This window comes from Terrapene carolina, unplaced genomic scaffold, assembly GCF_002925995.2.
Source record: "Terrapene carolina triunguis isolate 2854851 unplaced genomic scaffold, T_m_triunguis-2.0 Scaffold113, whole genome shotgun sequence".
Lineage (NCBI taxonomy): Eukaryota > Metazoa > Chordata > Testudines > Emydidae > Terrapene > Terrapene triunguis.
Genome location: NW_020664464.1, coordinates 16,427,678 through 16,442,712, shown reverse-complemented (window position 1 = coordinate 16,442,712; position 15,035 = coordinate 16,427,678). Strand labels below are relative to the sequence as shown.

The window sequence follows — 15,035 nt, the reverse complement described above, 5'->3', positions numbered from 1 at the left end:
TTATGCAGGATGCAGACATATCCTTCAGATTTGTCCCTTTCTTCCCCAGTTTTAGTTTTGAATTTTAGAAGTTTAGTTCTTAATGTAGCTATTTCCACTTGGATGCAATTTGCTGGTGCTATGTGAATTACATGGTAATGATTTTCATTCAGATGGTGAGGGAAGGAAAGCTTAAGTGTATTGGTGAATTAGCATTACCATTGTAAAGTAACAAGCGACAACTGTGTTATTTCTATTTCCCTTCTTCATGCTAAGAGAAAACCAAAGTGAAAAGAAACTACAATCCACTGAACAAGTAAGTCAGGCAAGGTTATGATGTAATGACCTTCAGTTGAAGCAAGAAACTCAGGTTTTAATCCAGACCACAAACTTTATTGCTTTGGGGATTTCACCATCTCTTAATCACAAAAGTAATAAGAATTTCCAATATGTTCAACTGCTGTGCCTAATCAATTGTTCCAGCTGCCAATCACTGGCAATATCAGAAAGTACTGTGGACTTAACAAATGCCTGCCAGCCAACAAACCAGCTGTGACCCTTTGCTAACACTGAAGGGTCTAGACAGTAAACTTTAACCTCTCCTCACACATCCCTGACATATTACATATTGTATCACAGCAGGCTCATAGTTATTGCAGTACGTACTGGACAGATTTTATTTTGTTACTCATATTATGTGTACACAGAAAGCAGAAACCCATGGCAGCAAGTCTCAGAGCCCAAGTCTACAGACGTGGGCTCTCAATATGGCATTACAAATAGCAGTATAGACTTTAGGCTCAGGTTGGTACTCAAAATCAGAAGCCTGCCCCCCACCCTAGGTTTCAGACTCTGGGGACCTTTTTTTGGCAACTAGCATCCTTGTCCAATAACTTGCTGTAACACATTGAAACATCAAGTTGGCTTTTCTATGGCGGTGGAAAGAGTCTCTGCCATTTTATATCTTCCCCCACCTCCAAGGTGAAGATAGAGCTAACACTCTGCAGTGGGCTCCTACCTCAGAGCCAAATATTAAAATGTGGCAAATTGCATGCCTTCTGACAGGAAACACTAATAGCAACAACAACAACAAAATAGTAGCTCAAACCTAATCAGCCAAAACCTGGGAAAAAACTAAATTTCAGAAGATTTTTTTATAAAGAAAAAAAGAATTTTCCTGCTTATTGTGGAAGAATAAATTGCCTGGTTCCTCTGTGGTAAGAGACCATCAGGCCAGGTGATCTGGAGTATCATTAGTAAAGAAGGAGGTATGGCTTCATTTTCAGCTTGTGGTCTGCCTGAAAATCTCTGCTGAGTGTTAAGATCTTTAGTAAAGAAATGCCAGGCACACACTCATCAGAGAAAAGCCAAAAAGACTCAGAAAGCTAGGTTTGTAAATCTCAGTTCATGTTGCTAGCTTTTATTTGATTTCCTTGATATGGTCTAGTGGTTTTAGGAAGCCCTGCGTTCTCACTCCACTTCTGCCAATGACTTCCTCTGTGGCTTTGGAAAAGTTACTTAAGCTCTCTGCCTAGTTTCCCCAGCTGTAAAATGGAGATAATGATACTTACTAACCTAACTCCCAGGTTGTGAAGATTAATGTTTGTTTGTAAAGGACTTTGACCCAGGCAAACATATGTAGGCACCTAACTCCCACTGAAATCAAATGGGAATTAGGCATCTAAATACCTTTGAGGAGGATTTAGGCCTTTGAACATGGAAACACAAAAAGGGGAGCTGAAACAGGGGAGATAGTCATGGAGAAGGGAGAAATGTGACCTGAATGCAGCCAGGTGGCCATGTCTGTTTTTCTATTCTGATGCCAAATATCCTGTTCACAAGGATGATATAATTATTCCGTATACAAATGGAATGTTAAATATAGTGATTTTAAAAAAAACAACACGCTAGCAAATATGCAACTTTAATTGAAGCTGAACCACAAAACAAAAGGTTTATACTGTCCTTTCTAAGTGGGAAGTATTTTCAACCCTGCCTCAAAATCTTTGTGGGCATGGGTAGGAAGAGAGGCATTTTGGGGCAGAAATAGATTGACAGAGCACTGATTTGACAGTAATAAATCCATGGTAATAAATTACACCATAACTGGTAGTTTGCAAGAAGAAAGGTGGTAATTCGGCATTTTAAACATGTTCCTTTAAATTACAGGGTTCTTGCTCCATTAAGAGAAGAAATTGAATTTTTTATAGTATAAATTCTGTAATATTTTAAAATGCTATTTCTCTTTTTTCTTACTCATGAATCAGGTTTCTTTTTCCCTCCATCCACTTCATTTTTATTGCATGTCAATAGAATACATAAGAATGCAGCTCCACACAGAGAAAATCTGTAGGAAGAGAGATGCCTGTTGGATAATCTTTATGTGTTGGTAAATCCAACTGTGATGAGACCTTGAAAATGGCAGCATGCATTTTTCCTATATAATTACCAAAATTAGATGACCTAAAAAGGTGTAACTCAATCTTAGATTCACATTCAAGTCCAAAAGGCTATCTATCTGAAACTATGCTGAGCTTCTTAAGGATCCTGGGGGAACAATAGCTTTTTCATGGTATTTATTCCTGGGAATTTCTGTTGATGGGTTTTATTTATGTTGGAGTATTATACAAACTATTGACTTTCAGATTGATTGAAGAAACAGGAAAAAGACTTTTTACTGAGGAACACTTTGTTAAATAAAGCCCTTTTTCATAATGTTTCTATGCAAATCTAGCTTATGGTAAATTGGAGGTAAGAAGAATGTTTGTTGTCACAGATGTTTACTAAGTTTCATGCTATTCAAACTATGTGCTTAACTTAGATCAGGCAGCAAAAGGCAATTACTTAAGAGAAACTGACAACAGAAAGATTTGTTTTCTCAAATAATGATGCTAAGGACCCTCCACGTAATTTGGAAGTTACTATAGTACTGTACAGTATATTGAGAAATTAGAGATTCAGATCTAAGGGTATGTCTACACAAGAGCTGGAAAGTGTAATTCCTAGATCATGTAGACATACTTGCACTTGCTCTGCTCAAGCTAGCACGCTAAAAATAGCAGCATGGCGGTGGTGGCATGGGTGTTAGCTTGGGCTAGCCATCCGAGTACGTACCTAGGACCTCAGACGGAGTTGTACTAGGGCAACTAACCTGAGCCACCACCTGTGCCACTGCAGCCACAGTGCTGTTTTTCGTGCATTAGCTCAAGCAGAGCAAGCACGTGTATGTCTACCCAACCTGAGAACTACCCATCCATCTGCTGTGTACACATATGCATAGATACTACAGCCATGAGTGCTCTAGAAATGCACATAAATATCTTCCCATTGATATGCATCTGATATCATAGGGCCAAATGCTGGCCCCCAGCTTTCCTGCAGCATTGAGGCTGTCAAGGCTGTGTGACATAACACGGCATGACTTGGAGGCTGCTGTCTTCCATGGAGGCTGAAACAGTGCTCCATAGCATCCATAAAGCTAACCAAGCCCTTCTTCTGCCCACTTGTAGAGTCAATGACTGCACCTCACCCAGACATTGACTACTGAGGTTAGTGAAGGGCTCTCTATTCAGCAGGCTTCCCTTACTCTGTGTGGGGAAAGAAGGGGTGGATTTCTTTTGAACTATCAAGAAACAGGAAAGACAGAGCAGGGGTGGAATGCAGAACCTATTTAGGGCAAAGAAAACACCACTATTGCAATAAATAGGGAAGGAGACACCCACCCACACAGGGAGAAAGAGAGACCAGATCTGTGGAAAGCTCCAGAGGGGAACATAGAATTTATTTGTCAACATCTTCACTAGGTGTGTGGGTCAGGACTTGGTCCATCTATATATCAATGGCTAATTGTTAATTGATAAGAGTTGTGTATGTGCACATCCAAAAGCAGAATTCGGCACACTAATAGTTATGGGAGCTCTGTGTGTGCGCGCTAAGGGGATATTATACATCCCTACATTACTCAGATGAAAACAAGCAGTTTTTTTCTTTGTCAGCAGATTAAGGTCTCTAAATAGAAACATAGATGTTGGAGATGGAAAAGACTTCTTAGGTCACTCTATATGGCTATCAGTGCATGCTTGTTCCCTACAGTACTTTCTCCAATTTAGCTTTGTCTCAAGCAATGTGGCTTCTAACAGTTCCCTTGGAAACTATTCTTCAGTCTAATTGGTAGTTTTTTTTAATATGCAGCCTACATTTTAATTTTCTTAATTTCATCTCATTTCTCTATCATATACCTTGTGTTATCCTACACAGTTCCTCTGCTCAGAAACTTGAAGATGTATCTCTCCATTTTGTTTCGCTAAGCCATACGCTTTTTGTATTCTTTATCTTTTTTGATGAAGAATAAGTATCTATTTTTCACTCAAAATCAACTGCATCACTTGACGCAGATGTCAGTAAAAAGCACCTAAGTTTATCAGGGGCCAAGTTAGTGTGTCACTCTCCCTGTTTACTGTTGCTTTGCTTTGCCAAAAGTAAAAACATCTGTGTTTTACATTTGAAAGGAAACTCTTTGCCTTTGAGACAATCCGCAAGAAAACAAGGATTGTCTACAGTCCTCACACAGTTGCTAATTGCTTGCATCGTCATTTATAGCATCTCTGAAAATGAAGCTACTGATTTTTAGGTCATCTCATTAGGATGTAGGGAGGAACATCTATAATGCTTTTAAGTTAACCCTTCAGCATGTGACTAGTTTTTTTTATTTGTTGAAAAATTATGAAAGTATTCAAATTTTCAAAAAGTAGTAAACATTTGTTTTTAATTGTGATGTTTTGTATCAGTTTTTAGATCAGCTCTAAGAACTATGCTTTATAGCTTTAGAACTTGTTCTGCAATATGAAAAAATAATAGACCCCAGATTTGCCGTGTTTATTCAAGCAAAACTCCCAGGACTGGGTCCATAGTGTTGTCCTTTTTGATTTTAGACAGCTGTCCATTGTGAACTGTCCAATCACGTGCATATTTTCAAAACCCGATCAGTGTTTCTTTCATTATAACATAGTTTGGGTTGTTTTTTTATGGACCAGTAACATTTTTTCAAACAGAAAGTAAGACTTGAAAAAAAGTTGGTTTCTAAGAATTAGCATTAAATCATTTGTAGGAAGGGTGATCACTTACCTGGTAGTACTGATTGATCATTGAAATCATGTTGTGCCTACCATGATACTGAATATTGCTCTCCCTCTGATTTCAGCTACAATGTTCTCCAGTACTCACTCAAGTCGGAGTGGAACGGCTACTGGGGGTGGTCCACCATCACATCCTGTCAGTCACCCTTCTCCAGGGCATAATGTACAGGGTAGTCCTTGCAACCCACCATCCCAGTTACCTCCTCTCTCAGCTGTAGACTCAGGCACTGAAAGGTAAGACTATCTTTATTCATTTTAAAAATGAGAAGCAATTGACTTTGAACATTACTAAGTTTAGTAGTAGTTTTATTGTTACTCTTGTTTGTTTAGAATGTTAACAGCGCAGCCGGATTATGATGATACTTTAACATATATTTTGTGTTCGTGCACAAACGTAGAGTAAGTGACCACAGTTCTAAGTAAATCCCAGAGCATATAGTTGTGCCTCTGGGATTTACTTAGCTACATTCACTGGTAGTTTTAGAGAGATTCTTACTTTTTTAAAATTTATTATTTGTACTACAATAGTGCCCAGAGGCTCCAACCAACATTGGAGTCCTGTTGTGTTAGGTGCTAACACACAGTAAGACACAGTCCCTGCCTAGAAGAGCTTACACTGTAAATAAAGACAGGTTTCAGAGTAGCAGCCGTGTTAGTCTGTATCCGCAAAAACATATGCATATGCATCCGAAGAAGTGGGTTGTAGCCCACGAAAGCTTATGCTCTAATAAATTTGTTAGTCTCTAAGGTGCCACAAGTACTCCTGTTCTTTTTACTGTAAATAAACAAGACAAATAGTAGGAGGGGACACAAGGATGAAGTGACTTACCCAAGGTCATTCAGTAGATCAGTGACAGAACTATAATAGAATCCCAGGTCTCCAGACTGCTAGTCAAGTCTCCTATCCACAAGTCCATTATATGAAAGCTATAAACTATAAGGAGGCTTGGAAGGATTAGATTTTTATTGGTTAATGTCAGTAAACATCAATTTCACTTTGCATACACAAACCAACAAAAATATATTTCCATCAATGATTATCAACATTTACAGAGAAGCAAAGCAAGCAAAATGTTGTGTGAGAACTTATTAGAGTTTGATTTAGGGATATTTACTTTGTGTTTTTCGACATTTGATGCTGATAATTTGCATCTTAATAGTTAGAAACCTTTAACTTTTGAATCTCAATGTCTACTGTCAACAATTATTGTCTGACCCCCAATAATTTCCTGCAACTGTAAAAATTTAAATAGATAAAATTTTAAAAATGCTTAAATCCTGTAATTTTTGCACAACCATGAAAAGTTAAATTGATAATCTAAAACCAATGCTTTAAAGTAAACATTGCTATTATTGATTGAAATTACAAAAAAAATAAAAAAAATTGAATTCTGCCAAGCTTATGAATCAGGATAGTGTCTCTCCAATTTAAAATCCCATTGAAGGAGAAAAGACAAGGTGGAGGAGAGATGGAGATTCTTTCTTAATAAGAATGAAAATGTTAATTATTGAGTTACTCTATGTAAGTGGCTTGGGAGCCATGACTATTAGAGCCTCACTAGCATTTATATTCTTGTGCTACTTGCCAACATGTTGAAGTGGGCAGGTTGTCAGTTTGATTATCGCTGACTGACTTGGCTTTCGAGAAGTGTAACGCACATGGGTTGAACTTCTATTGCATGTGTTTGTATTTGTTTTCAGCATGTTTAGTAGGAGGAATTTTTTTAATCATGAAAATTTGCAAGCTGAACTTGCAAGATGCTGCATGCCTCCAGTGAACTTATAAATGCCCCTCAAGCACAGGGAATTTTTAGAGTTCAGGTCACTTTGCACCTCTCAGGAACTGATCAGCACTTCGCAGGACTGGGACCCTGATTTGCATGTTATTTGACATTTGCAGCTTTGAAAACTCTAGTGTAAACTGAAGCTGCTTTCTCAACTGAAATAAGCTCATATTTTTGCAGGAAGCTGATATCTTCCGTATTGTGAGACTAGTGTGTGATGACTGGACTTGACTTCTAATTCAGTAGCAAAAGACTATGATTCATAGTCAGAAGTCATTCATTGCTGGTTAGGGACAAGATCTCCCATCTTTATGGTTTCTATTACTTTGGATATTTCAGTGATATAAAAGCAAATCCTCTGAGAGGGATCCAGTTTTCATCTTTAAATATTACCTAAATGATTATTGAACAGATATTGCATGCTGTTAATGGTTTCCACTTAGTATATTAAATCAGAATTCTGACTATACTGCATGATATCTAGGTCAATAGTTTTTCAGTAGAAACATAGTTCTGATATAAATTCAGTGGTACACATATTACACTCTAATTTTAATATAAATATTCTATTCTTACTATATATCTATGGAAATTTTTAAATATAGTTTTGCTGATTTTACATAATTTTCAACACACTAAAATACACACTTCTATAGTTCACTAATGTATCACAAGGTGTTTAATTTTCTTGAGGAATAGAAATGTCAGTAATTAGAAAAGCATAAAAAGTCCAATATAAACCTAAAAAGAACTTTCCTAGATTTCAGTTGCTGATAAATGGACCTAATTCCCCCATGATGAAAACAGTACTACAGCTCTGCCTTTTATCTTGAAGATGGAGGAACTGGATGGCTTGGGGGATTGGGCTAAGGTGTCTTTCATGTCTAGGTTGCCACTTTGAGTTCAGTTAGTTCAGTCATGGCTGAAAGGGGTTAGACCTCCCGCTCTATGGGGGTAGTATCAGTCCACTTCTAGTGGAGGTGCCTCATCACAAACACAATCATCATTACTGCAAATTGTTAGTATTCTTGTTAGGAGAAGGGCCAAGGAGTGAATGATATATAGATTCCTCTTCCCTGTAGAAGTGGGTTCCTATCGGTCGGAGTTGAGGGATATTGGCAAATGCTATTGGGATGTTGCCGCTGCCTTTTGTTGCTAGACCACTAGCAGGGTCAGTCCAGCATTTATTACAAGCATTAAAATCACTGTTTAAAAAACAAGTCTGGATCCTCTTATTAGCACATTTCTGAGAAGATTACTGTGGGGAGATCACTGTCGAAGCACTTTAATAGTGACATGTATAAATAGTTCCTACCTCATTGGGGCCCTGATCCTGTTTGTGGCCTCAGGACACTATGATAATACAGGCAATAATGAATAATAATGAAGTTCTGGTCTGATACGCTCCTTCCTTACAAACCTTTTTTTTTTTTTTTTTTTTTTTTTTTTACACTAACCATATACACATTTTCATAAACTGTTTCATTGTTACTCTCCATCTCTGTTTGGGGCTACTTTGGATTCAAGACTGAGTAAGTGCCAATAACTACATTAATGCAATGTTAAGAGGAAGCATTTAAATGCAGGAGAGTGAAGATTACCACAGCAGTGATAAGTTGGTCACAGGGCATCTATATATATTTAGGCAAATATTTAACAGGAGAAATAATACAAAACACTGCATATAGCCAAGACCCTGTGTATTCTGCCATCATGGAATTTTCCACAGAATTCACCCCTTGTTGCAGAATCTCCATTTCCATTTAAAAAAATTAAATGTCAAGCCTCCATGGTTGTGGTGATAACCTTGAAAATGTGAACTAAGTATAAACTTGTCTGAGTGTGCAAAGATCCTGAAATAATAGTTCTGAGAGGTATGAACTGCCTCAGCCATCTCAATCTGGGACCCACCGACTTAGACCTGGTCTAAACTTAAAATGTAGGTTGACATAACTATTGTGTTCAGGGGTGTGAAAAACAGACACACCTGCGTGCTACAGCTATGCTGACATAACTCCTGGTGTAGACGCAGCTAGGTCAATGGAAGAATGTTTTGGTCAACCTAGCTACCGTCACTCAGGGAGGTGGAGTTCCCACAGCAATGGAAAAACCTCTTCCGTTGCTGTTATCTGCATCTACACTACAGGGTTATAATGGCATAGCTATGGCACCGTAGCCATTGTCGCACCCATAGTGTACCCATGGCCTTACTGATTATGCAAGCGTGGAATGTGCCATTTTCTCCAAGAGATCACAGAATTCTGCATACAAAATTAATTACTGAGCTGGAGCCAAGAGCCCAGCATTTTGTTTTGTCTCCCTGGCCTGCTGGAACCTGTCTGCAGCTGCTTCTTGCTCTGGACCTTTCAGCACAAGGGGAAGTTAATTGGACTACAGTGCATGCTCACATCACTGTTTTATAGAACACAGCAGGAGTGAGGAGGGGCTGGTGCAGAGTTTAGGGAGCCAGTGTTGTAGTCCAGGTTGCAGCCAGGGAGCAGGGGGAGGCAGAAGGGCAGGCTGGATAGCTAGGCTGCCTAGAGGCTTGGGGAGCTGAGATGATGAACTAGGGAAGCAGACCACAACCTCTGCATTCCCTCTTCCATGGCACACATGAGGAAGGGGAAGGAGAATCTGTCCTGGACCACCTAGATAATGTTGTAACTGCTGAGGCCCTTGGAGCTGGGCATGTAGTGTACAAAGCAAAAAAATCCATCATGAACAAAGTATGGTTGAGAATAATCATTGGTGAATTGTACAGCCCACTATGAGTCATCGTTGTGTGTTTGGTTGCGGAAGGGATGAGAATGTAGGATATTTCACGGAGATACAATAAATTAATATTACCACAGAATTTAGGAGTTCTTACCGCAGACTTTGTTGCCATTGTGCCATGTAGTACATGAGGTGCTGCATATTCTAAGTGGGCAATGTGGCTCCACTAATGCAGTAGAACCTCAGTTACGAACACCTCGGGAATGGAGGTTGTTCGTAACTCTGAAATGTTCGTAACGCTGAACAAAATGTTATGATTCTTTCAAAAATTTACAGCTGAACACTGACTTAATGCAGCTTCGAAACTGTACTATGCAGAAGAAAAAATCAGCTTTTAACCATCTTAATTTGAATGAAACAGTTTCCTTACTTTGTCAAATCTTTTTTTTAAGCTTCCCTTTTATTTTTTTAGTAGTTCACATTTAACACAGTACTCTACTGTATTTGCGTTTTGGGGGGTTTTTTTGGATCTCTGCTGCTCCCTGATTCCATACTTCCAGATCCAAATGAGGCATCTGGTTGACTGGTCAATTCATAACTCTGGTGTTCGTAACTCTGAGGTTCTACAGTATTACCCTGAGAACCTTAACTACTGGGTTTTCTGCATTTTGAATGATTAACTTCTCAACCTTAATGTTGCATTAACATAGTTCTCGCTTTTAATATTCAATTACAAAAACGAAAATTTTAAAGAAAAAAAACCAGTTGCTGCTACCTAATTCCACACCCACCAGCAGAAATTTCTCTACCGCTATAACAGAACAAGGCTGTCGCTTGTTTTCCAGCTGCAGAAATACTCACATCCATCATCTCCCAAGGTGAAATGCCCCATTATAAGTAATGGTATGTCATTCAATGTAGAATCTACTGACCCATTCACATGCACACAAGTCTGTGTTGTTTCAACATTAAGCTCCCCTCCCACACATTCTTTTCTCCCCTGCCTGAGTGATGGTTTCCCTGGACAAGTGCACACCTCATCCTCCAAGGAGACTTCTCTTCGACCCTTACATTTGGGCAGCCGGCTCAGGATTCTAGGGAAGCCATAGTGACTCCCATTTCTTTCACTCCCATGGACAATAAGAAGGAGAAAACGTGGAGGAAGCAGAGGTTCCTCTTCAACTTTCTCTCCCTTTGGACAATGGGAGGGAGGCTGTAGAGAAGCTGATGAAGCCCTGTGAACCTGAGCCTCGCAGTTGTGGGAAGAGGAATTGAAAAATAAAGCACACATCTTGTGCAAGTTTAGTTCCATGCCAAATCTCAAATCAACGAGATTGGTTTTGGTGCAGATTTTCATATCCAAACTCTCTAAAATTCAGGTGGTGGTAGCAAAGTTAGGATAAAACTGGAATCTCACATCTAATCTTTACCATAAAACTCATTTTTTCTAATTGTTTTGTTTTTATTTTTTTAATGCTCACCAAATTTGAAAAGATTTTGACTGTTTAATTAAGAGAGGGCATGATAAAGGTATACAAAATATTGTATGGTAGAGGGAAGGTAAATGCGGCCTACTGTTCATCCCCTTTTGAATACAAGAACAAGGGAACATTCAATTAAATAAAAATAGCAGCAAACTTAAAAACAATAAAAATGAATACTTGTTTACACAATACATCATTAACTTGTGGAACCCACTGCCACAAGATCATTGTTGCCCAAATGCCCAGTTTAAAGGGATTAGCTGTATTTACAGATGATAATATCTGCAGTTACATTTTGCTTCTTAAGGAATATGTTTCTGGACATAAATGACCCAATAGCTGACTGGGTTTGGGAAGAAATTTCCCCTATGGGCAGGCTGTTCTGTAATTTTCCACTATGAGGGTTCTCTCATGTTCCTCTGAAGCTTCTGATACTAGCAACTGTCTGAGACAGGATGTTGCGCTAGATGGACCTGGTATAGCAATTCCTGTATTCCTAAAGCATGAGAAATTTTAACTTGAAAGGAATTTTTTAGGCTGTTATTAATGGTTGAATAGAAGAATTTCGAATTGAAGTATTCAACTTTATTACTGCAGTGCTATAATAAGAGTGGGAGCAGTGCTTTTATTTGCTTATTTGAGTATGTGGTTATATTCTTTTTATGGCTTCGCTATAAAACAGCAAGTAATTCCCAGCCAGACCTCCAGAAGCAAGAGCCCCCAAGTGGTTCTAACCAAAGAGTCAAGGCAGCTAATGCTTACATATTACAAAGCTTCTTGTATGTGGTATGAAACAGGCTGGCTCTAAGAAAGATTCCACTTAAAGCACATAACAATGTCATTCTGAAATCAGTATAGTAATTTCCTCCCATGGTTTGGACAGTTGGAGACTTGTCTGCTAAGAGGCTGTATCTTTTCCGCTAGTGAGGAAATGTCTGCCTGTTAACAATGACAGACTTTGAAGGGTGGAGGTGAGCAACTGATCAAACCTTGGGCCATGCCGTAGCCACGCTAGCAAAACCTGATATTTCTCTCTAGTCTGTTTCCATGCTTTGTCTCTTTTTTAGAGAGATTATCTGCCCTCACTTGCCCTTACCAACAGTTTAATTCTCTAGCATAGATGTAACTACCAATCATTGTATTATAGGTCCCCCTCTGTGATGACCTACAACGGATATCAGTTGTTACAGCCCTAGTTAAGGAGCTCTAGTTCAAGCTGTAGCAGCTGGAGATCCCCAGTTCAATTCCCACTGTGTTGGTAAAGGTGGCAGCTATCATATCAGAGTAGCCACTGGCAGTAAGAAAAGGCTCTTCAACTGCTGATGAGGGGAATCAGTCAAGGGTGAATCTTCACTCGTGAGCCCCTAGAGTGACTACATTTTCAGTGACAAACTGAGACACCAGTCCTGGTGGCAGGAGTAGAAGTGTGCCATTGACTATTCTGTGCACATCTCCTCATATGAAGATAGGTTGGTCTTAGCAACAATGCCTCCTACTTCTTAACCAAGCAACCGTCTCCTTTCTATATGTGGAAAGACTACAGCTGCCAGCTTTTGGGAAGGAAAAATGTAGAAACACTTGCCTGCTGTTACAGTTAAGCAAAAAGTCAAATAATTTGCACATAACCATAAACTGCAGCTTTTTTTAAAAAAAAAATGCATGGTTTTAGTGTTGGTGAAGGCATGAGCTTGACAATGCTGCTGAATGAAGTCTTCTGTTTAACTACAAATAAAGCATGCATCAGGACAAGCTTCTCATGCACTGGCATGCTTCACACCTGATATGAGGGGAAGGGGATTTCCTTTACATAGATTCATAGATTCTAGGACTGGAAGGGACCTCGAGAGGTCATCGAGTCCAGTCCCCTGCCCGCATGGCAGGACCAAATACTGTCTAGACCATCCCTGATAGACATTTATCTAACCTACTCTTAAATATCTCCAGAGATGGAGATTCCACAACCTCCCTAGGCAATTTATTCCAGTGTTTAACCACCCTGACAGTTAGGAACTTTTTCCTAATGTCCAACCTAGACCTCCCTTGCTGCAGTTTAAGCCCATTGCTTCTTGTTCTATCCTTAGAGGCTAAGGTGAACAAGTTTTCTCCCTCCTCCTTATGACACCCTTTTAGATACCTGAAAACTGCTATCATGTCCCCTCTCAGTCTTCTCTTTTCCAAACTAAACAAACCCAATTCTTTCAGCAGGGCTAGTTCAATCTCCATAGCCCATGCAGTTTGTGGCCTTTCTGCTGAGTAAGTGTAAAGTGTGTGAGAGAGTTTGTGATGTTGGAGCTGGAGCTGAGACCCATCTGAGTTCCCTTGTGGCCTCTGTCCCCTTCCCCTCACAAGGGCTCAGGTGAACAGGCCGGGAAGGAGACACTTCTCCCAGCCCCTCTCACTCATGGGGTAGTGGAGGCAGCTTTCCTAGTGGCTTGGCAACTGCCTGCCACAGTGTTGCCAGTTCTCCTGATTTTTTTCATGAGTCATGGGATTTCAGCCAGGGCTGGAACCAGTCTGGTCATGTCACAAGAAGCACCAGCCCCAATTTCAGACCTGCATGCGGGTGAGGAGGAAAAGCCTTCCAGCTGGCTGCCTTCCCCACTGCCCCACCTCCTAGGGAAGAGCAGCCAATCGGAGCTGCTGCAGGAGGCAGGCAGAGCTTTTTCCCACTCCCCTCAGGAGCCAACACCATCCTCACAGGAGGGGAGGGGGAAAGAAGGAGCATCAAAAAGCCCAGCAGCTCAGGCCTCCATCCCTCCTTTCCTATGAGCAACAGGGACAGTTCCCCTGCTGCTCCCTCTTCCACACTCCCTCCCTGTAACACCCTGCCTGGGAAGGGACAGAGGATAGAATGAAGAGCCACTGGAGGCTGGAGCCACTCCCCCCCCAGCATAAAAGTGGGAGAGGGGACCCTGCTGCAGCCGCCCAGGTCTGGGAAAGGGGGTGAAGAGCCCCAGGAGGAATGTGGTTGAGGCTGGAAGAGGCAGAACTGATGTGCAGGCAGAATTAATTGGTTGGCGGGGGCGGGGGGGATGAACAGATGTAGGGGTCAAGGTTCCAGCAGCAGGGGCCAAAAATCACCTCAATAAATCTGAGCGTGTTGGCAACACTAAGTGTCTCACACATGCATTGGGTGTGGGTGGGGCAGTTCGGAAATCAAAAGACAGGCCCAAAACACTATATAATCTTTTTTTTTTTTTTAAATCATTGTTTTGGGGGATCTGACTCATGGCTTTTGAACCTTTGTGATTGAGAGTATTGCAGCCAGATCAACACCATTTCTGCTGTCACAAATCAGGGAGCCTCCCTCAATTGCTCAATGGCCACTTGAGCCTGCCCCTGCCCTCTATGCACACAGCAGGGCCCTGAAACTTTGCAGGACTCCTGCCACTCAGAATTGGGACAGTCCCTGTATTATGGGAGTGCACCATGAAAATCAGGATGGGTGACAAGGACTCATGCAGAAAATGGGCTTAATTGGAAACCTTATCAGGAAAAGGCGTCAATAAGTGATGGGCCTGGTGGGATAATCTACCTAGGTGTTTATACCAGGCTCATCGCTGTGGTATTTGCAGCTATAGGCGCACATATGCATATACATTCTGTTGACAATTTCACCAGCTCAGCTGACTGACAGTTCCTTCAGGTGGCCAGAGTCTGCCTGTGGTGCACACAAAAATTGGGACAAAATCCTGGGACTTTTTGTATAACTGACATTGGGACAGGCCTTGGAAACTGGGTCAATCCTGGGTTTCAGGAACACATGCTTGCCTCACTTTCAGGGAGAGAAACCTATTCTAAGGGTCTTCTCTCCCCAGTGCTATAGAAAAGGTACTGCTGGGGAATTTGTCTCCTCATTCCTGGAGGTTACAAGAAAGAGGGTTTGTCCTACAGTGATGCAAATGCAGCCTGCTAGGCCAGCCAAGTTGGAACAGCTA

The 15,035-nt window shown here is 40.7% G+C and overlaps 1 protein-coding gene across 1 annotated transcript in view; it reads left to right on the top strand.

The window, feature by feature from the left end:
* Positions 1-15,035, top strand: part of GLIS3 (GLIS family zinc finger 3) — a 191,571-nt gene that overhangs the window by 154,602 nt on the left and 21,934 nt on the right. Inside the window, exon 6 of the mRNA XM_029911701.1 lies at positions 5,180-5,348. Coding sequence (XP_029767561.1) covers positions 5,180-5,348 — 169 coding nt within the window. The remainder of the gene's footprint in view (positions 1-5,179; positions 5,349-15,035) is intronic.